Source organism: Myiozetetes cayanensis, unplaced genomic scaffold, assembly GCF_022539395.1.
Source record: "Myiozetetes cayanensis isolate MyiCay16 unplaced genomic scaffold, myiCay2020 scf5-8, whole genome shotgun sequence".
NCBI lineage: Eukaryota > Metazoa > Chordata > Aves > Passeriformes > Tyrannidae > Myiozetetes > Myiozetetes cayanensis.
Window position 1 is genome coordinate 46,548,766 of NW_026087742.1, and position 23,024 is coordinate 46,571,789.

Sequence of the window (23,024 nt, forward strand, 5' to 3'; positions counted from 1 at the left end):
TTCCAACATATAGGTGGTTTAGGCTTTTTGGTTTGTTGGTGTTTTTTAAGAGAAAGCAGACAAACTAGAAGACAGAACCATTGGAGGAAGTAAATTATACTATTGAAAATGTCAGTAAATGAATGCAACCATTCAGTGGAGGTACACTAGCTTCTGACCCATTTTTTTCAGTCTAGTTCTGCCAGAAAAAGATTTTGCTTCTTTTCCCTGATTACACTGCACCATGCAACAGGCTATGGTGCTGCTAGTTACATCATCAATAACAGAGGGCCTCCACCTGAACTCTCAGACACACTAAGATGCAGCTTGCCACAGAGTTTAGTCATTTTTACAAATTAAAGGTTTCCTTCTCAAACAAGATGCCTTAAAATTATCTTCCTTCCAAGGAGGCAACAGGAACTTTGAATTGTGATATCAGGAGTACAGGCACAACCCCCTGATGGCCTTCCCTACCAAGCCATAGATAACAGATTGAGATAATGGAGTGGCGAGAAGCTGCACATCTGTGCAAATGAGATCTTTACATTTGCAAAATGACATCTGGGGGATTTAGTGAGAAGAGGCTTGGAGAGACAAATGTCATGTTTGCTCATGGTGAGTAGTGTCCAAGGGCAGACATTTGTGCTGTATCACCATCATCAGGCTCCTACTGAGCAAACCCCAGGAGAAGCACTCAGAGGTCCTTGAAATAAATCAATGGATATCAATAAAATTCTCCAGCAGTGGAAGGTAAGTGTCCTCTTTCTTCACGTCCAGAACCAGGTAACACTCCAAGTTATAACTTTTCTAAAGTTCATGATATTTTATGCCAATCTTATGACCTTCACCACCTCCTTTGTGATTTATTAGCATTTGAAGGTCTGGCTGCCTCTCCCTTTCTAAAGAGGCTGTCAAAGTCTTGGTCAGAGAGATCTTGTCAGCATATTAGCTAGCAATAAGTTCTATTTCCAAGTAACTTTTCGCAGATTGAATTTGTGCTTCCCTTCAGCAGAACCCAGGCACCAAAGTGCCTAGCAGCAGGCTTTGTGGTATAGAGAAGAAAAGTAGAAAATAATGGTCAGCTTTTCATACAAAAGCAAAGGATATATGTGACATGACCACCTCCATAGGACAATTTCCTTTTCCTATGATGGACACCTGTTTGACCAGCTCTCACTTGGACATCTGTCTTGTTGACGTTAGAGTGAGAGATGAATCCCACCCAGATACTTGCAAACAAAGAAAAAGGGCTGCTGTCAGTTCTAAATAAAATCAATACTGCCTTTTATATCTGATCACATATCTAAACTGTAATTCTCAGTATGTCTGTCAATAGAAGCAAATAGTATATGTTATCAAAGCAATGGAAGCATGGAGTGGAATATGCAAAGCCAAAAAAACCCCAGAAATTTGTCCACCCTAGATATGCAAGTGTTGGGGTTTTTTGCATCAAGTAAAAACCATAAAGAACTAAATCTACATGACTGCAAAGCATCAACAGACTGAACTTTGGTTTGTGAAGGTCTTAGTATTTGACAGAGAAATACAGGTGAATCAGTGCGTGTCTAAAAATTTACAGTCACCTTTTTCATTTACTGCCTATAGATTCTTCATTCAGCAGATGTATAAGGAAAGCATCATTAAGACTAAAGTCTCAGTTTTCTTAGTGAATTAATGCTCTTAGTCCTTAATGTTTTGACTGTTCATGGTTTCTACAAAATGAACTTGCAATTTGAGGTCCTATAAACCACATCATACCTTTATTTAATCCATAGCTTTAATCTGTTTCCATCACTATTAACTCACTTCCCACATCGAGATAACCTACTTAGTCACCACTTGGAAAACATACCAGCTCATAAAGCTATACAAAGCTGCTAACCTTTCATAAAGGAGAATGAGCACTGGAAACAGCACTTCCTTCTCTAAACAGCGGTGGGATTTAATGGGAAACTGTAATAACACTTGTCTTTGTTGCTCTGCTATTGTTTGTACAGTGGTAAATGGTAGCACAAATAGGGCTGCTTTAATTTTTCAGGGTGCAGCTCAAAACTCCACAGTTTAGTATGTAGATTGTGGCTATGGCTGTTCTTGCAAAAGTCCCTTTTGTTGTCACAAAAGGTAACTACAAAATTATTAAACAGAGGAATATTGAGTTGCCCAACCATCTGAGTAGTCAACTTCTCACAGCCTTCAAACAGCTACAGTGGATAATTTTGGGGTAATGCTCAGGTATGAAATGTTGCAGTATTTAGATCCAGACCAATGAAGCAAACTGCTCTACTTAAGTTCTCCACACTTGACTTGGATTTAATGGGCCACTCAGAACTCATTAAAGTGAACATACTCCTCTGTCAAGGAGTTTTGGATCAGGAGGTTTCCATTTCAGTCCCATTTTATCAGGATCCTTCAAAGCATGTGAGTTGCTGGACTGGGGCATCAGCAAAAAGTACTTGCAGACACCGAACTCCACTGTGGGAAGGCACAGGCTCAAAGGTGTGTTCATTTCTTGGATTCTTTGTCACAGTTTGAGTGATCTGGGTTTTCCCCACGTGTGGCTTCATATTTTCCATTCTGCTGCACAGGACAGCTCTCACGTGAAGGAGAGCGGAGAGCTCTGTGCTCGCTGCCGGCACTGTGGGCTTGCAGTGCACAGGCGGGAGTGGGGCTTAGGAAGCCATCCACCATCTGTGTGTTTGACACTGCGCTGCAGCCATGAGGCAACACTCCCTCAGGGTCCTGCATCACAGCATCAGCAGTGTGTGACCTCTCACAGATTAGGAAGGTCAAGCCCAAGAGTGAGGTGGGAAGTGCACAATAGCTCCGCTAACGCTTGTGATGGACTTATCACCAACCACACTGACAGTGATTTATAGCACCAGCATTTTTCCCCCTAATGAAAAGATGGCATTTTGCTCTCAGTGAGGCTAATCTATACTGAATGTTAATTACCCTGACTTCAGTGATGCCCATATGAAACTTCCTATAATGTCTGTACCTCTTACAGAAGAAGGGGGAGTACTGTTATACAAGCATTGCATCACAGCCCTGTGCTGTGTGTACGTGTGTTGGAGGAACACACAACAAAGGAGATGTGGGCTGAAAAAGAGACACTTATTTGCAAAAGTTATAATAAATATGTGTCCTGAAGGATAAGTAGGTGGGAAAGAAAAACATGATGCTGAAAGGGGTTGCATTTCTAAGTAAAAATATTTTTAAAAAACCATAGGAGCACATTTTGTGTTTGTGAGACACTAATCCTCAGAGACTGCCAAGGTTACTCAAAGACTAAGCCAGCTGTCATGTAAGTAGGACTTGCACTAAGCTAATCTAGCATACTGCACACACACAACTTCTCCAAATCTGGTTTTCATTCATTGGCGGCATTCTTTATTTGTTTATACCAGTTCTTCCACTTTTAACTCATTCTCTGGTCATCATTCCTCATCTTTGGACTCTGAACACCAACCCTGCAAGACATGGGGTTTTCCTTGGTGTTTACATTCCATTTCTGCTTGTTTCTTTCCCAGTGGTCACATTGTCTGCACATCAGGCTCTTGGTCCATCATTGTAAGAAAACTGTCTAAAGATTGAAGACACGCCAGCACAAGGTTTCAGCATTCTCAGAATTGTGTATGACAATTATAAATCACAAGCAATATATTTCAGCTGTGCTTATCCACATCTGGTCACCTTGTGTCTTCTGGCAGGCAAATTAAGTGTGATCCTAATTGTACGCATGTGTTAATCACCCTCTGTCCCTGATACCCAGAAGGCAAAAGGAATTTGTTACAGCTCCTAACTAAAATACAAGGATTTCCTAGATCTTGCTGCAGGACAAATGTAATGCATGCCTGAAAGAACAAACAGCACTATAACAAAAAGGCTGAGCTTATAATTGATATTTTAATGTTGACCTTTTTGTTAAAATCTGTGTGGTTTCTGGAGGGAATCCTTCTTCAAAATATGATCCCTAACTGCCTTTCCTCCTCATCAGCTCCACTCTAGGCTATACAAATAAGGAATGCTCCCAAGCCCATGCCTTTGGCTGGGATATCTATAGGTGAGTTGGCTGTAGGTTTAAAGTTTCCAAGGATATTTATTTATTTATGCATGAATTTATGTGTCACCACATTCCTACACTTCATGGTGCACTCACAAGACTGTTTACAAAACTGCAGCACAGAGGGAAAACAAGGAGACTGTGCTGGAAAGGAGGAAAAGGCGAAACAGGAAGGGGTACAGGATGAATTATGAGGACCCATTCCTGCACTGGCTTTTTTCTGAATGAATATATAACCAGGTTACGAGGGAAGAAAATCACAGAATCACAGAATATCCTGAATTGAAAGAGACCCACAAAAATCATTCTTGTGGATGATCCTGGCCCTGCACAGGACTACCCCAAGAATCACACAATGGGCATGACAGCATTGTTCAAATACCTCTTGAACTCTTTCAGGTTTGGTGCTGTGGCCACTTCACTGAGGAGATTGTTCCAGTGCCCAACCACCCTCTGGGTGAAAATCCTTTTTCTAGTACCCAACCTAAACCTCCCCTGACAACTTCAGGCCATTCTCTCAGGTTCTGTCACTAGTTACCACAGAGAAGAGATCAGTGGCTGCCCCTCCTCTTCCCCACATGAAGAAGTTGTAGACTGCAATGAGGTCTCCCCTCAGTCTCCTCTTCTCCAGATTGAACAGAACAAGTGACCTCAGCCACTCCTCATGCAGCTTCCCCTTTAGATCCTTCACCATAATTACAGTGAATCACCAAAATTACAGTAAATGCCAAAAGTCAGGTTCCTGGAGTCTAGAGAGAGAAGCATCCAAGTTGGTAGTCTGTTCTGGAATCCTTTGGTTGCCCTGGTTATGTCATGTTTTAAGTAAATCAGTCTGCAAAATACTCAGTGCAGCATTCTTGTCTGTATTCTCCTTCTGTGGCCAGGTGGCCAACTTAGTGGATGAGGGAAAGACTGTGGGTGTTGTCTACCTGGACATTAGGAAAGTCTTTGTCACTGTCTCCCACAGCATTCTCATGGAGAAACTGGCTTCCCACGGCGTGAACAGGTAGACTATTCACTGAGTAAAAGTCTGGATGGATTGCCGGGGCCAGAGCGTGGTGGTGAACGGAGTTACATTCCAGCTGGTGGTCAGTCACTAGTGGTGTTCCCCAGGGCTCAGTGCTGTGACCAGCCCTGTTCAATATCTTTATCAATGACTGGGACGAGGGGATCCAGGGACAAGAGGAAATGGCCTGAAGTTGTGCATGAGCAGGTTTAGGTTGGACATTAGGAACCATTTCTTCACTAAAAGGGTGGTCAGGCATTGGAATAGACTGCCAAGGGAAGTGGTAGACTTATTGTCCCTGGAGGTATTTAAAAGATGTGTAGATGTGGCAATGAGGGACATGGTTTAGTGATTGACTTGGCAGTGCTGAGTTAATGATTGTACTTCATAAAGTTCTTTTCCAACATAAAAGATTATGTGATTCTATTTAATTCTCCTACCTGGAGACAAAATATATATGTGAAAAGTCAGGTAGACACAATCAGTCAGTCCTAAATGCTGTAATTCTTTCACAGGCCGCTGGCCCTCAGTATGGAACAGATCACACCAAACCTTGGGAGTATGTTGTGCTGCACTTCTAGAACACACCCAGCTCCTCTATATCTGTGGTTACTGATACATCTTACTCAATCACTGCAAACTCAACATGAAGTATGTCAATATTACCTAGTTTAAGTCTTTCCCTTGCAATTTCCCACTTGCTGGCATCGTAAGGCAGACGTTCACATTGCTCATCTAAGGGAACTTCGTCAGGATCCATTATGATTGACAGGTAATGGTTGGTCTTCATTTCAGAGGAATAAGGCTAGAAAACAAATATTGCAAAATTAAATAGAGTATAAGGGCATCTGTAAGCATATTCTTGTTTAGATCAGGAGCTCCAAGTTCATTCTGTTCACAGGGTTGTGTGTTTCACAGTAAAATAAATGGTTTGGTTAAGCTCTCTTTGGTTATTCTATATATTGCAAGACTTTTTATATAGAAGAAACTCCTTCCTCCAGCTTTCCTCCTATATGACATACCATTTTTTTCAATGAAATCCCCGTGGATCTGTATTAACATATGGTGTTATGACACAGGACCCTCTGCACAGTCAAGAGAAATGTTTTCATCAAATTACTAAACATTGCAGATAAAAATAACTTTTCTTCATGATTGTGCAAAGCAAGAAGTGGCCAAATGCAACAGATGGAGTTCAACTGTCAGTGTTTATTTTTTCCATATACCCATCAAAGATAGGTCATATGTGGTTAGAACTTGTGCAAGACTAGTCATCAGGAGATTAGATATTATGCACTTCAGAAACTGCTTACAAATTTTTCACATTTTTTTTGTTTCTTTGGTGTCATTCCTGAAAAATTTTATGCAAATTATTAGAGCTTGGAGAAATTTATAAACAACCAGACTCAAAGACATAATTTGAAACATACAATTTCAAATGGATTTGCCAGTGCAGTTTCTACTGAGCAAATGGATTGTCCATTTCACATGAGATATGTAAGGAAAGATAAATCTGATCGCAAAGGTTTCTGCAGTCCATCCATTTTGAAATATATTTTCCTTCAAAGAGCATCTAGATTGCTGTTGTAATTCACTGGACTTTTCTTGACACAGGAATACTTACATTTCTATAGAAAATGTCTAGTGTTTGCCATAATTTACTGGCTATTAGTTGGAATTTATTGGAAATCTCCTGAACTAAACCTGAATATGTTACTTTTCCTAAACTTGTGTAAGTAGCACACGGGTGCAGGCACAAATGTACAGATATATCCATATAGTGGGGTTTTTTTTATTAATTTGCTTCAATTGTCTCTTGTGACTTTCAGATTTCTTCCTCTACAGGTTGGGATAATGTCCCTAATACCTACATTTCCAGGCATTTTTGAGAAGGATATTACTAGCTGTGCATGCCTTGATTACAAGCACAACTAGACCAAAATGACAGTAACTAATAGCTGCTCATTTAGTTGCTTTTCACCATACCAAAAAATATAAAGTTAGTCCCAAGAAAGACTGTAGCGATGCTTGGGGAAAACTGAGGAGGCATAAAGCCTGGATCCAAACCATCCACTAACACTGGACAGGACATGGGTAAGTGGGATATGGGTAGAATCAGAAACCTGTGTGGTGCTCCAAAAAGAGCATTTCTTGATAGAGATGTGTGTACCAGACTGCTCCTACCAGTCACACTAGAAGAGCTTTTAAGTGAACCCATCCCACAATAAGCAATAAGGGAGTGGAAAAGTTCGGACTGCTTCCTACAGTTCTTCCTTCAGATGCACCGAATACCAAATTTTTGGCACAACTAGAGACTTGAAGTAACATTTTCAATGACGAGGAATTGTTAAGGATATCTTCTTTCCCTGTATGCTTAACAGACAGGCTTCAAGAAAATGTTCTCAGAGAGGATGTGTTTCTTTTCTGTTGCAGTAACATAATTTCTATATAAAGTTTAACTTAAAGCTAATTCCAGAATTAAATCCTTGAGATTTAAGGTTTATAAGAGAAACACAGAGAAGACCACAAACATGGACCAACAGTAGCTGGAAAGGCTCATCTGGAAAGGAGCCTTGATATGTAATCTAGTTGAAGTTCCTTGTTCTACAACAATGATGATTATTTGTATTATCTTTTAACAATCTAACAAGTTTTGATCTCATAAAAAAATAAAAAAAATAATCTGCAACCCTTCACTACATTGAAAACTCCATTTTTTCCAAGGGTTTGCAGTCACGTTACAAATTGCTTTATCGTGAGCATTCAGTACTGGTCCCACTTGCCTTGTAATTTCTCTTACAGCTATGAAGTTTCTCCACAGCTTCAGCTGATTTCCACTTTTCTTTCCCTGCAAACTCCTGTGCGTTTCTCCTTACTGAAGTTTGTGGCAGTAAGAATACAGGCAGAGTGACTGCTGCCATACTGCCCTGGTTCAGAGGTCCATCAGGCTGCACCAACCTTTAGCAGTCATCGCTCAGCCACGTGGGATGTGCTCCACCGTGGCGGCTGTGAGCCGATTCCTGTGGTGCCACGCTGTGATACCTCTTGGGCTGGGAGCCCTCAGTGCCACAGTGGAGTGGGAGTGGGGAGAGGGGACATGCAGCCATTTCTCACCTCATGTCTTGAGTGCACAGCCCATCACCCCAATACTGCCATTCCCTCAAACCCATCTTCTCCTGCAAGTTACCATGAGATCTTTCTGAGCTACTGAGGAGTTGTATTTTCTGCTTATGTAAACTGCTGTGGTTTAACCTGCACACATCGCGAGACGCAGGCATGGTGCTGTCACCTAAAAGGGGCTTTAAGCCATCACAGTCAGCCTTGGACAAGAAGGAGGGTCAGATGCAGGGGCAGATAACTTTATCACACTGATACAGAATCATATCTCTACAGGCTGCACCGTCAAAACAGCTTCAGTAAAATATCACTTCGGAAGTGATGTAATTATACCTGACACTGCACAAACCAGACCCCAGCACACTCTGTGAAGATCTATCATTCCCACTCCATCAGATCTTCAAAGACATTAAGATGCCAAACTCTCACAGCTCTTACAAGGGAATGGGGATGCCTTTGGTGGGAGTCAGGCACACGAATTCTTGTGAGCCTCAGAGCCTTGTCCCCACCCAGGCTTTGCTTCCTGGCTTACTCATACTCAGCCTTGCAAGTCACGGTTCCCCAGCACCCACAAGCAGCCTGGTGATTGCACCAGGAACAAAGGTGAGCAGTATCACAGAATCAGAGAATATTCTGAGTTTGAAGAGACCCACAAGGATCATCAAAGTCCAGCTCCTGGACTTGCACAGGACAACCCCAAGAGTCACACCATGTGCCTGAGAGCACTGTCCAAATTCTTCTTGAGCTCTGACAGGCTTGGTGCTGTGAAAGTGGTGGTGCTGCAGTAAGTGAAATGGAATTCTTTTTTTTGGTAGACTCAGAAATTCCAGTGGCCTTGGAAAGATTTTCTAACATGACCAAAGGGCTACCAAGGAGAGGCAGGTGCCACCAGGACATCCCCATCTGTTCTTACCCGCTTCAGCTTGCGAATGAAGAGGGTCAACAGGAGCCAGAACAGCGTCGCAGCCACACAGGTACAGGTCAGGGTTATCAGCTCCAGGTTTGACCTCTCTGATACGCCTGGGAAAATCAAGCAGCAAACATTTTAGAAAATGACCTGAAAAACAAGGGCACTTTATGTTTTTTTGCCATTAAAATAAAATACCAGGAAGGACCAGCTTCTTTTCAATGGGGAATTAATCTCTGTTTGGACTGGGTCATAGAGCCAAAAGAAAGGTCTCCTACAGCCTCAGGAGAGGACAGGGCTGCACAGAGGGGATGGCTCTGGTGGCCCTTTCCCAGGGGCAGTGGTGTGGTGTGAGAGCTGCTGATAACATGCTGGAGAAACTCCAGGGAGGGTTTGTGCCTGTGTAGGCACCAGTGAATCCAAGTGTGATTCAGGGCATGCTGCAGTACTGCTGCATGGGATTTGCTGTCCAGGACAGGATGCCTTGCCTTGAGCACTGCTCAGAGAGCTCTTCCCTGCTGAGCCTTGCAGCCCACAACTTCTTCCCAGTCGTGCTGGAAACCCACCAGCCCTCACCAAAACCCTCACTGGGGTAAAGCTGGGGGTTCCTTTGGAGGATCGTGGTGCTGCCAGCAGAAGTCCATGAGCTCTTCTTCCCATGACCTGGATAGATCTTATCTGGCATCTGGAAAATCAGCTCATCCAAAGCATGGCACAGGGGCCCATTCCAACAGGTCAGAAACCTAGGGCATATGGACTAGTGCTCCCTTCAACCCCTTGTGGGCTCTGTGCCCTCAGGTCTCCTGCTGGTCACACCAGCAACACAGGGCCTGGCTCCTTGAGGGGACACGGTACCCTCTCCTTTCCCAGCAGCACCCCACAGAACCCAGCTGGCAGGGAGCTGGGAGAGCTCTCCAAACGAGGGAACAGATTAAGCACAGAAAGGGAAAACCAAAACCAACAATAGCTGAAAATGGAGCAGCAAGAAAGCTGAACATTAGAAATCTGGAGAGTATTAGAGCCCACTGACAGATCTTAAAAAAAGTCAAAATAAAACTCACTTCAGACTGCTATTTATGAATGTGCAAAATAGTTTCAGAGCAGTCTGGTTTGTAAATCCTGTGATCATGTCAAAATTCGACACTTCCCACAATATGTTTTCTATCTGATTGGTAGCAAAAGCAAAAAGAGCCCTCATACTCTGCCTCTTATTTTGAAACACCCTCTAGAGAGGGGAAATGAGAGGATGAGGAGGAGTAATTCTGAACATGATTTCACAGTAGTTTTGTCAACTGCTTTTGCGTACTTTCAGAGCCCATCAGCTTGGTGTTACTCCTGACACATGAAAAAGGGATGATTGATGTCTCACTGGTGGGTTTACAGGGTAATTCAGAGGGATATGTTGCCTGGTTTTAGGCAAGGCTAGAGAGCTTTGTTCAGAGCGTATAAGCATATTGCTTAATTAGCATAATGTGTTCCCTCCTTAAAAGTGATAATCAGATTTGTATTCATGCCCCATATCTAAGATTGCTCTGGTGTGTCCATTCTGGAGTTGGGAGAATAAAGCTCCACAAGGAAGAATACAATTTCAACTACAAATGAAGATATAAAGTATCTATTCTCCAAGAGTGCTATTTTTTCACAAGTATTTGTTAAAGTACTTGATTTAGACATGGAACATAGTGATGGCACAAATAATACAACCTAATGCAGTGTGCTTATTCTCTGGCATCAGTGTTTCCTTTTACATACGGATACCCTTCTCTTGCTTCTGAGCAGCACACATGCAGATGGTGAATAATAATTTCTGACATTTATTCAGCAAAACATGGAGGGGCTGCAGGTCATTTGTTGCCGCTGCTCCATTTGGCAGGACACAGAAAACCCATGAGGCATGATGGTACTGCCAAACCTGAGGTGGAAGACAGCAACCCTCTAACCACTGCAGTATGCTGCCCAGGAGTTAGCAAAGAGGCACAAATGTGCTGTCTTTGAAATGTTCAAGCAAATATAGAAAACTAGAAAGCATTTCCCAAGCAGGGATTGGGCTGAGCTATCAAATGCTAGATTCCTAGTCTTGCTAAAAGCCTTGAAGCCAGAACTCTCATCTGGGTAAGAAAAGGTTTGATTTGAGGCAGAACAGGCAGAAACACTTAGAAGAGTTCTTAAGATTAGCAGAGTTTGGAGAGGCTGTAGGCAGGACTAAATCCCTCTCTCTGCCTACTAGCCCAGAATTTCTGGCTTCCCCCTACACTTCCCTCCCAGACATTTACTCAACAGCTACCTCATCAGACAAAGACTTTCCCTCGTATGCAGCTCTGTCCCATCTGCCTGACACATTGCCACAAGCAGCTGCCCTCTTCCAGCTCCAGAGCCCCTCTGAAAGCCCTCCCACACTGTACCATGTCTGCAGTGCTGCAGACGGGTTAGGAGGGGTGAATGAAGAAGTGCCACCAGCAGCTCCTCTCTCTCTCAGTAGTGAGAGGAGCCACCAGAACTGTGCAAGTATGCCAGGATGAGAGCCTGGATTAATGTGTTGATCCCTCCAGCTACAAGCTCAAGCCTTTGCCTCACTGGCATGTACTTGCTCATTAGGATTTCAGCTCTAAACACCTAAACGTTAAAGTGCAGCTTAGGTATCAATCAGGGGAAACATAATGCCTGGGGCTATAACACCACTCTGCTGCACCCAAAACATCCCTGACTCCTACCCCAATGGGATCTACCCTGTTTAATCCATGTGATCCCACAATTACAGTGGTGCAGCACTGGGATGGGTGCTCAGAGCTGCTGAGGAATTTCCATCCTTGGAAGTTGTCATAACCTAGCCAGACAAAGAAATCACTGACTGGAAGTACTGTTGGTGATAACCCTAGTTTAAACTGGGATTCAACTAGAGAATGCCAGGACTCCTTCACACCCCACTTTGGTGGATTTCTGAGGTAACAGGAGTCTAAGTATACCCTGATGTTTGCCTTTACTCTTACTGACATAAGACATAATCCGAGCTGAACTTCATTTAGTAGCTGAGGAAATCCCAGTTAAACTTCATGGAGAAGTTTCTGATGACTTCAGAGTGACCCAAAAGGCACAACAACTTTTTGATAACAAAGTCAGAGAGGTTAGGTAGGTAAGGAGGTAGGTAGGTAGATAGATGAATGGATAGATACATAGATAGATAGATACATAGATAGTTATTTTAAGAAAAATTTATTTTAAGAAAATTATTTTTAAAAACTTAATTAAATGAAAGTTATTTAAATAAAAGTTATTTAAAAGGCAACACACCATTTTCATAGTGTCAGAATAGTCCAGTGAATACTTAATAAATGTGATGCTTTCCTTTCATCAGCAGGCTTCACATTAAGTTATCAAACATCAGTTTTAAGGCAGGACACATTGCTGTATTCATTTGCTTGCTATACGCTCATATTTCAGCGAGTATCAGCGTAAAAGATGCTCCTTCCTTTTTCAGCCCATCCACTTCAGGATGCAGCACCTCTGCAACTAGCTGTATCCCTGGCTCCTGCTGACATGGAGTGTGAGGGCTCTCCGTAGGGGCAGGCAGGGCAAGGCTTTCATGGCAAGTCCTTCACTCTCTAAGCAGGGTGGCCCCCAAAAGAAAGCTGCTCAAGAGCCTGTGTTCCCCATGTGCTGAGCAGCATGTGTCCCCAGGCTTTTAAGGATACAGTGTCCTCCATCTGCTGGGTGCTCTGGCAGCCATTTGCTGTTTCTGTTCTGTCCTGGCATATTTGCTGCCTCTTTGCTTCCTCATCCAAGAGCAAGAGGAGAGCTTGCTCTGACATACCCACAAACATGGCCCCTCTTCTACTCAGACAGCCCAGCAACCCTTTGCTTCCAAACTAAACACAGGCTGTGATTATTTAAAGACAGTCCTTTGATTCCACCATCCATTCATCCATCTCGGATACAAAAATAACACATTGTTTTATCTGTCAGTATAAGATTTTTTTTCAGAGGAAATAAAGAGAGCAGACAGTTTCCTTCCTGACTCATTCACAACTCTTCCAATCTGCTAAACATGGCCATTGACATGAGGCACTGCTCCACTCTCTTTGATCTGTGGCCCCATGTTCTGAGAGCCGCTGGGATGGAGGGAAGGCTTTGGTGCTCACAGTGGCAGGCACAGGGCCTGTGTTTCTCAGAAACACAAAGAAAGTGGCAAAGCCTAGATCTTGTCCCTCCAGGCTCAGGGATGAGGTAAGAGGCTGTCGCTCCCTGGGAGATGGTCAGGCACTCCAGACCAGTGTAGGAATGAGTGAAAAAACCTCCAGTGAATTCCCTTCTTGTAGCAGGAAAAGGGTAGAAAGGCATTTTCCTTGGTTATAGTAGATAAGACAAACTCTCTTTCTCTTTAACGTCCAGTCTCAAAGCCATAAACTTTCATGCAGTAGTCTTCATCTCCTGTTCCCACAAGAGTCATACAAGGACATTGCCAGTGGTCCCTCAAGACATGTAACCAGAGAAGAAGCTTTCTTGGCTGCTCTTTTTTCTGGAGTAGGAGACATGACTTCCTAGAAGCCATCTGACAGAATATTTGTGGATGTAATAAATAGACAAGCTGCAATGATGTTAAAAATCAATACAATAATGAATGATATTTTCCAGGACTATCAATTAGGATGCATTGGACAGCAAGTTACTCTTTTAGCTATTACAGCAGCCACAAAAAGCTTAGTGTTATCAAGGCACCTCGAAGGAGGTAATTCTGCCTTTCTACTCCACTCCTGTGAGTGCTGCATCCAGCTCTGTGTCCAACACAAAATGATGTGGACCTGTTAGAGTCAGTCCAGAGGAGGCTACAAAAAAGATCAGAGGGCTGAAGCACCTCTCCTATAAGGACAGGCTGAGAGAGCTGGGTTTGTTCATCATGAAAAGGAGAAGGTTGTGAGGAGACCTTTTAGCACTTTCCAGTACTTAAAATGGGGCTACAAGAGATCTGGAAAGGAACTTATTCCCAGGGCATGGAGTGATAGGACAAGGAAGAATAATTTCACGTAAAAGAGGGTAGGTTTAGATTAGGGTATCAGGAATAAATTCTTTACTCTGAGGGTGGTAAAGCACTGCCACAGGTTGTTCTGGGAAGCTGTGAATGAGCCATTCTTGTCAGTGTTCAAGGCCAGACTGGATGGGCCTTTGAACAACCTGGTCTAGTAGAAGGTGTCCCTGCCTTGGAACTAGAGGTTATTTAATGTTCCTTCAACCATTCTATGACTCTATAATTATTCGTAATAAATAATTTTTAACTCCTTTATTTCACCAGTTAGGCTAGCCCACATGCAAATATACTTATCCCTGACCTCTTCAAGCAAAAACATCATTGTATCATCACCATTAACTCAGACTGACAACACACTCATGGCAAAAAATCAATACTGATTTAGTAGCTGTAATTGTTTTGTGCTGTAGGGTAGTATACAAATACTAATAGTATACATTCTGCAATTGTATGAGAACATCCACAAACACATAATCCCTCCCTAAGAGACCAGGTGATACTCAAATTATCTTCTATAAAGAGAAAGTAAATGCATTTAGGACTATTTACTTAACACATGAGATCAGTAAAATAGATTATGTCAAATTTAATTCATACATGGCACTGACTTATATGGAGAACGTAAATCTACTTCTCTTATGTCATAATTTATGAGCTAAAAGGGTATTTAATGAAATCAAATGGTCACTGAATAAAATTTACTTTTATCCAATGTAAAATTAATTGATAGAAGTCACTGCCACCAGCATGAGTCAAGATTTTTAGAAGGCAGAACAATGCTGGACTTTTAAATGAGTAGCAAACTATGACAAGTAATGGTTACAGAAATAACTAGATCATACCTACTTCTCTGTAATAGCACCTTCACATATGTAGCTATTACTAGGGTAAAATCTTTCAGTCTTATTTGGCAGTTCACTTTACGCTGAAAATAAACAATTGAAAATATCCCAGGCCGCTAATTTCTACAGAATTAACCTGAAATGGGAAAATGTGTGGGTAGGAGAGAGTTTCTTGCTCTGTTTTTTGTTTGTTTTGCTGATACTAAATTTACATTTATCTTCTACCCTGACCTGATCTTTGTTGGGTTGAAGCAATTCTTCTTTTTAGGTCAGTGTAAACACACTCTGAGTTAGCATTTCCTGCTAGGCTTCCTTTCCAACCTGGTACGCTTCCCTTGCTAGGACTTCCTTCAAATTGCTGCCTTCAGAGATCACCAGATGAGTCTCAGGTCATACCCTCACCCTTCCAGCCCGAGTAAGAACATCACCCTGGAAAGCTTGCACTTCCCATTTAATGTCATGCTTTACCTTGTACCGTGACATATGCAGCACTCTCCACGGAGCCTTTTAAGTTGGTGGCTATACACTGGTAAAGTCCTTCATCCTCCTCTTTTATTCTTTCAATAAACAGCATTCGGCTTCCGGGCCCTAAAATTATTCCTGTGAAATGAAATATTTTGCAATGAGAGGGAGCCAGGATATAAACAAAAACTGCCCTTGTGTAATAATATCTGCTTGAAGTTTTTCTCAAAAAAAAAAAATATGAGCCACAGACCGCACAGCACAACGTTATCTGCAGGAAAGCCAAACGTACTTGGACGCTCTGTGAGTCTTTTGGAAATCATTGTTTGCAAAGCACTTGGGTGAGTGAAAAAGCTCAGCCCAAGGGAATGATCTTGGAAGCACTTGGTGCTGTCTGTGTTGATGAGCTCTATGCCTAGGCTTTCATCCAGGTGAATTCTTCAGCATGTCTCCAGCTTTTGGAAAATGGGTAGTCTGATTACTGCATTTACAGGCACAGGTTTGCCCCACAAGCAGTTCCAGTTTAGAGCACTTCCAAAAGATATCCAGACTGCCCCTATGGGCAGCAGACTCCTCTCAAATCTCACTTGCCCATGTGGCATGGAATGGTGGTCCCCTTCACAAAAGGACTCTGGATAGTGCATGGAGAGGTCCCATGAGGTGTACCTTAAAACACAGAAGTTACCTGAAGTTTTAACATCTTGTTTATTCCGGCTAGGTCAACCCAGAAGCCAGCCTGCGTAATACTCCAAGAAGCAAGGAAGAGGCAGGGAGCAGATTTGGCCTCAAGACTGCCTGCTGCTGAGGCACCCTATAGCCAGGAAATGTGCAGTCAAGTGCACACTTGTGTTTGGCTCCATCATAGCTACAGTCTAATCAAAATGTATTCCCACCATCTATTTCAGGCACCTAAGTAAAGTGCTCTGACCTACCCTCTGGAGACAATCTTGCTGGCTCCTAACTGTATGTGTTGCATTACACCCAAGTTAGACACATAGCATACATTTTAGAGGACAGCGTTATTAATGCGCATTACAACTATGTAGTCACCATAAAGCTGCATGGAATCTGGCTCTAGATTGAGTTTAGTGCTTGGGCTGCAAGTCTGCACAGGCTTATAACTCACTTGGAGAAATCCTCAGACTTTTTTCCAGTTGTCTTTACTCATGCTATAGTAATTTCCAATAATGCAGGACAGAACCATAACCACAAACTTTCTAAAACATTGTAATAGAAGACTATACTTATAACTCAAGTTTGAGTGGATCAAACCTCCTTGAATGCTTTTGCTAAGCCTGTAAGACTAGCTCAGTGTGTGTTTCTGATCCAAAAGTTTCTGATACAAAACCTTTTGTATGACAAAGGTTTTGTTTTTTCCTCCATCATTCATCTCCATCTGAAATCTCCAAGGAACATGTCCATGACTGTGGTTACAGCAGACGGACATTTAGTCTTAGCTGATCTTTGAAGCAACATTCTAGTCACAGTAGTAAACATCTCCCAAAGTTTTCCTGTCACTAGAACACACTCACCTGGGAAACTGTTCCTTTCTGTTGCACGAGACCTGGATTCCTCTGCTGCCAGTAGACACATTTCAGTTTTGGATATTCCAGATATGGATTTAGTGTTGTAGATAGCTTGTGACTCAAGAACAGACTTTGAATGCCTTACCACAGACTCCCCCGGTACTCCCATACACAACACAATACAAACAAAGAGTTTGGTTTTCTCTTGCTTAGCTGCCTTCTGGCCAAGACACCCAATCCTTAGGCTCCCTCTATAGTAAATGGAGGGAAGTCTCTTTCTCTGGAGATGACTCTTATAAGATGAACATTTTTTCCACTGACTCCATAAAGACCTGTTGTGTCTAGACCTCAGCCTGGCTCAGGTTTTGGACTGAGACAGAACAATCTGGAGGACCTGTGTTGCTGCCTGCCTGCCTGCCTGGAACACCTCAGCAATATTTCTTCCTTACGTCTGGGTGCCGGTACCAATGACACTACAATGGCAGATGGGTAAATAAAAAGCCTGTGGGTGGTAGGTGAGTACACAGAGCTCTCACCTGGTTCTTGCTGTATTTCCTCATGGTTTTTAAACCAGGATATCTGGGGCTCAGGGATGCCACGAACCTGGCACTCCAACATGGCAGAGTTACTGGCGTTCACTGTCTGATCCGTAAGCTGCTGCAGCAGGGCTGGTGCCTCTTGAGCTACAAGACAAAACAACACCTCTGTTTTACATTCTGGTAACTATGGGGGTTTAATTATCTTCCCTACACTCATTTTACTGATGTTACTGACTGCTAGGGCTGTTCTACCCAGTTCATTGTTCACTGATTTTATTTACTCTTCCACTTTGCTCATGTGTTTGGTGTGTACAGAGAACTCCCATTACTCAGCAGTTGCAGCTTATGATGACCAGTGAAGACCCAATGATGACATTGCTCAAGAGATTTTCTCAGTTCCATGACCTACCATGTTTGTTTTTTATCAAAAGCAATGAGTTCATATGAAAGCTCAGTTTTTCATCATCAAAAGAAACAGTGAACCAAAGATTTTAACAATTATCAGGACATCCTTGTAGCAGAGTATCTCAGTGTTGCTAATAGCACCATGCAGCTCTGTACACCATAATACCCATGAATGTGACTTTTATAATTTACTTCAATAGTACAGTTACAAATCATATTCAGTAAACTCACATAGTCAAAAACCAGAAACCGTAAGCCCAAAAGCATTGTCCCAAAGTCTTCATAAATTCTTCCAGTTTTGCGTTTCACATATTTGGCTGAATGTAACAAGACCTGGCCAAATCACAGCACAGCATTTGAAAAACACATTATAAACTTCACGTTAAAGCCATCCCTGAAAGAAGCAAAATAATCTCATCATAATTTTAACACTTTGCCACTCCTTCCCTCATCTCATGCAGAGATGAAGGCAGTTCTGACAAAGGTCAAGATATTTGTGACTTTTATGCACATAATATGGCAACATTTTTCATTCACATTTGCAACTCTCACTCAACTCTTTTTGGTATTTTGGTCCTTTTAAAGCAGCGATGGAGAATTCAAGGAGCTCTTGAGCAGTGTCACAGATGCAGATGCTCTGCAGATTCTCTCAGATTCTATGATTGTTTGCAACCTTTCCCTTCAAGGATACTGACAGGATCAGCAGTTTCTAACATGATAAGACACACATTCCAAATATGAAACAAAACAAAGCAGAAAACAACTCTGCAAATATTTTCTTTTAAACTGCAACAGATACCAATACACCAAATTTAATATCAGTTGAATATTCGATACTCTGTGATTGGAAGATTATTCTCCATCCTTACAGAAAAACTAACCAGACATTTCCATCTTCATAATGATTCTGTTACCAGCTGTAAATAAAAACTCTCCAGAAAGCACCTAAGTACCACCAGCTTATGCAGTGTGCATGAGACCCATAGCACTAAAAACACTTTTAAAGTAAGCTATCTTTGCCCCTTGGAACTAACTCCAGCATAGTCATGACTGGTTTGGGCTTTTCTGAGCTGCAAACCAGTAATTTCCATAGGCATAGCTGTATATTGTTTACAGCATAGCAGACAATTTGTTCTCTCTTCCCAAACAGTATTGCTTATGAGAGACACTGTAAAGTAAATTCTTCATCACATACCTACACAATGACATAGTTAACTATATTTGACTTGCAGCCAAGAAGACTGCCCTCTTCTCATCGATACCTCACCTCAATTTTTGCACAGTTCTCATTTTTCACACTATGAACAGGTACAGTCTGATGCATGTCCACGTACACATGCTGAGAGGAACTCCACAGTTCACATTTATCCCCAGTCCCTGGTAGACAGCCCATCCCAGGCATCCAAAATGAAAGCAGACAAGATGACACAACAAAGGCAAATCACACGTTCTGTGAGTTGTGATTAATTTTAATTTGTTTATAGCCATACACTAAAGATGGGGTTTCATATTAAGAAAAGCTTTTTTTTGCTTAAAACTTAAGTCATCTTTCACACACTTTCAGTAATTTCTCTGCTGCAATCAGCTGACTTTTCAAGGACTTGGTCAACCTGAGGATTATTCTCTTTTGCAAACCACCTGTTTTCTCCCATTCATTTTTGCCTTGAAGCCAAGAGGAGCAGTTTCCAATGTCCCACTCTGTTCATTCCAAAGCCCAGGGGCTGCCCTGGCCACCAGCACTCACAGTGCAGGGCTCAGCACCCAGGGCAGCCCCCCGGGCTTGACTCCAGCCTTCATGCTTGCCCTCAAATGCTGCCTTGCTAGACCAAGCTCTGCTCTCAGTTACTGCAAGGAACTTCATTGTAGGCAGAGTTTGGCCCAGGGGAGCGACAGGAGGGTTACAGAGGGGAGAAGGGGACACTGGTGTCAAAGTACTCATCTGACCTGGGGTTGTAGAGAGGGAAAATTTGCATTTCCAAAAGCAAACAAGGGAAAAAAATTACAATTTGTTAATTTTTGGGGTTTACATTTGTATTCCATCCATTTTTGACCTTTGTTATGATTATGTTGTCTGTTCACTTATTTTTATTAATCAGTACAAAAATATAAATACAAGCTTTATTTTTAACACTTAAAAAGAAGAAATATAATTCACACCTCTCTCCCTAAATAATATATTACACAACAAAAGGCAGAGAAACTCCCCAAACCCATGAGATTCTCCAGTCACCTGAGGACATAAAAAGTGACATCAGTAGCTTTTTTCTGGCCACCAAGAACTGCTTTCCTCAAACACTTCCCGTGAGCTTTCTCTGAGCCTCCCAACACAGCCAGTCATATTGGGATGTTATGACATCCTTACACAGCGTGGCCCTCTAAGTGCTGGTTGAGACTAGGCTGGTAGGACATCCACTCAGCAGTGATGTACATCATGGCAATTCACAACAATTTCACAGAAGAACAGTCTAATCAACACATTTCTCTTTTTTTTTGACCCAAATTTATATTGCCTGGCAACTGGCTGCTACAAGTCATCGTGCTTTGGCTCCCAAGGCCATGGAAAATTTGTAATGTCCTGTCATCACCACCCACCTTGCCATCAAACGTCTTCCCACAAAATACCCCAGGAAAAAGGGGGATTCTATATTGTAATTCTCCTGAAGACTTGTAAATGCTAAAGAGTGCGCTTGCTCCATTTTTAAGCAGTCACCAGTGACTTCACTTGCTTTTTAGGCATGGTCTAGGAAAAAAAGAGAGCCTGATCCCTTTGCAAGAACACATTGTTTCTGGAAGCCATCACAGTAATAATGAACAAAAGAGCTACTGTATAGAAGCAGGCTATAGGTGCCATTTCAAGATATAAATGATTATTCTTTTCTTTACCCTGACAACTTCCAGGTTATCAATTGTTTTCTAAGCATTTTAGGCTCCATGAAACTGGCATTATGGGGAAATGCTATTGTTTACCCTTTCACACTTGACAAAAGCAATTCCCACGTGAAAGGCAAGTTCAGCCGTGGGACACAGTCTCGATACCTAAAGGAGGAAATAGTTGGGTGAGTTCCCAAGCGCAAGAAACTGTCATGTTGTCACCCTCTATTTTGAAAGCACAGCCACTTTGTTCCTTTGCTATTTTGGTCACTACGGTCTGTTTTGTTATGGCTTATGTAAATGCTATATAAATGATCAATCATAAATGTAACCAAAAATAAAAAGCTATGTATTGTAAAAAAATAAAGTTATCATCAGATCTATTAAAAATAGCAACTTCTTCCTTTTACAGAATTTATAATACACAGAAACATCCCATAGTAAAATCATGACAATGGGAAAAAAAAAGGGGAAACACTCACAAGGAATTCTTAAGTTGCCCTTAATTCTCCTTCAGCAGTTTGGCTGGTTCTTAATCCCCATAATAAATCCAAATGTCATTTGCATACCAAAAGCAATGAGTATTTTTAATGGTTTCAATTTTTAATTTGTATTTTAAGAAACGTATTAATTGACTGTGCCAGTTGAAACCTTGACAGTTGTGTTAGTGTAACATTCCTCATTTAATAAAATCATTACAACATTACAAATTCCTGAATCTTCAGGCCAGGAGCAACACTCAAAATTTTTTCAGTAGTTTTTTACATTAGTGCAGAACTGACTTTAAAAATTGACCAACACAGCAACTGGAAGTCTACCTGGATTTATTTGGAGAAACATGGTTCATGTCTGTCAGTTTTAAAATCATCATTATTGTAAATGATATGATAGGTCTGTGCATTATATCAACATTTTTATTTCTTCCCTGCATACTTCTTTTAGAAGATACTTTTTAAGATTAATGTACTTTAGTGTAGAAAATAATTTCAAATAAATAAGCATTAGAACTTGCTCAGCAGGTAATATTTATAAGTCCATCAAGATCAGATTAAAATAAAAAATATATAGTCCAGTCAATCTCAAACTGAATTGTGCTCCTTCTGCACATTCAAGTTAGCTTATTAAATGTCCGTTGTTGACTGAAAACAGCAGTTTTTAAAGTTAATCAGTCTATTCAGCTTTGACACTTTTGATGAGGCCGATATCAAAGCAGAAGAAAAGATTGATCCAAAGTTTTCCTTATTGCTCAGTAGGAGACAGCAAGAGAAAAAATAACGACATGTAAAATGTAGCACGGGGCATCTTCCAAACCCCAGCTTCCACGTGCCTCGTCAAAGCAGAAAACACCCGTCTGAACTCAACTGGAAGCTCACGCATTAGGTTTTTGTTTGCTATTCCTCCTATATCCAAACCTTGGGGGAATGAGCACCACCTCAGGGCTTGAAAGGTAGCAACAGTAATACGAAATCAAGATGATATGAGACACCTCTTACTGTTTAATGAGTCCTTTAATGTTTTACATTGCTTTGTGTTGTACAATCATTCCTTGTGCTTTTATATTTGAGGATCCGAGAGTAAACAGCCTTTTTGTTGCAGTGCTCACCTCTGATAGTAACGTCTTTCTTTTGAAGCACTTCTTTCCCCGTGTATATGTTCCTTGCTCGGCAGGCATAGGTGCCTGAGTGTTCCAGGGAAACGTTTTTGATGGTCAGAGTGAGGGTGGTGGAGTACTCCTTGTTGTGAGACCTTTTTGCTTTTGTTTGATTGTTGACTGTCCTTGGTAAAATCCAGGCAATGTCTTTGTACAGGAATTTGTTGGCTGAACAGGACAATACCAAATTCTCTCCTTCAATGGGCATTTTTTCCAAACTAATATGGAATCCGCTCGGTACATCTGTCAAAAATCAAGAACACTTTTCAGTTTATATGAAACAAATGAGACAAAATTAAGACTGCATATATTTTCCCCTTTATCAAGATGTTCTTTGAAATAATCAATGTTGTTTTCTTCCTGCTCAAGTCTGTAATCTTTCCTTTCATATGCTAGGCTCCAGCTATTCTTATAATTTGTCTTGGAGCCATGAGACACTTGGGCACAGACATCAGTTCGTGTAAACTGAAGTTGCTCTTGGAAGTAATGAGTTTGTATAAATGTTATGCAAAGTTAAGACAGACTGGGGCAAGGTACCAAAAGCAGAATTATTTAAAGACAGCACTGTGGGACTCCAAAAAAAGAGAAAAATTCTGCAGCTCCAGCTTATGAACTGCATAAGAGAAAATAAATCTC

At 41.7% G+C, this 23,024-nt stretch overlaps 1 protein-coding gene across 1 annotated transcript in view; it reads right to left on the reverse strand.

Moving 5' to 3' along the window:
* FLT1 (fms related receptor tyrosine kinase 1) overlaps positions 1–23,024 on the reverse strand; it is a 111,334-nt gene that overhangs the window by 19,548 nt on the left and 68,762 nt on the right. Inside the window, exons 13-17 of the mRNA XM_050331215.1 lie at positions 22,341–22,631; positions 17,459–17,605; positions 15,403–15,534; positions 9,079–9,185; positions 5,715–5,853 (exon numbers count right to left, since the gene is read on the reverse strand). Of these exons, the coding sequence (XP_050187172.1) occupies positions 5,715–5,853; positions 9,079–9,185; positions 15,403–15,534; positions 17,459–17,605; positions 22,341–22,631 (816 nt within the window). The remainder of the gene's footprint in view (positions 1–5,714; positions 5,854–9,078; positions 9,186–15,402; positions 15,535–17,458; positions 17,606–22,340; positions 22,632–23,024) is intronic.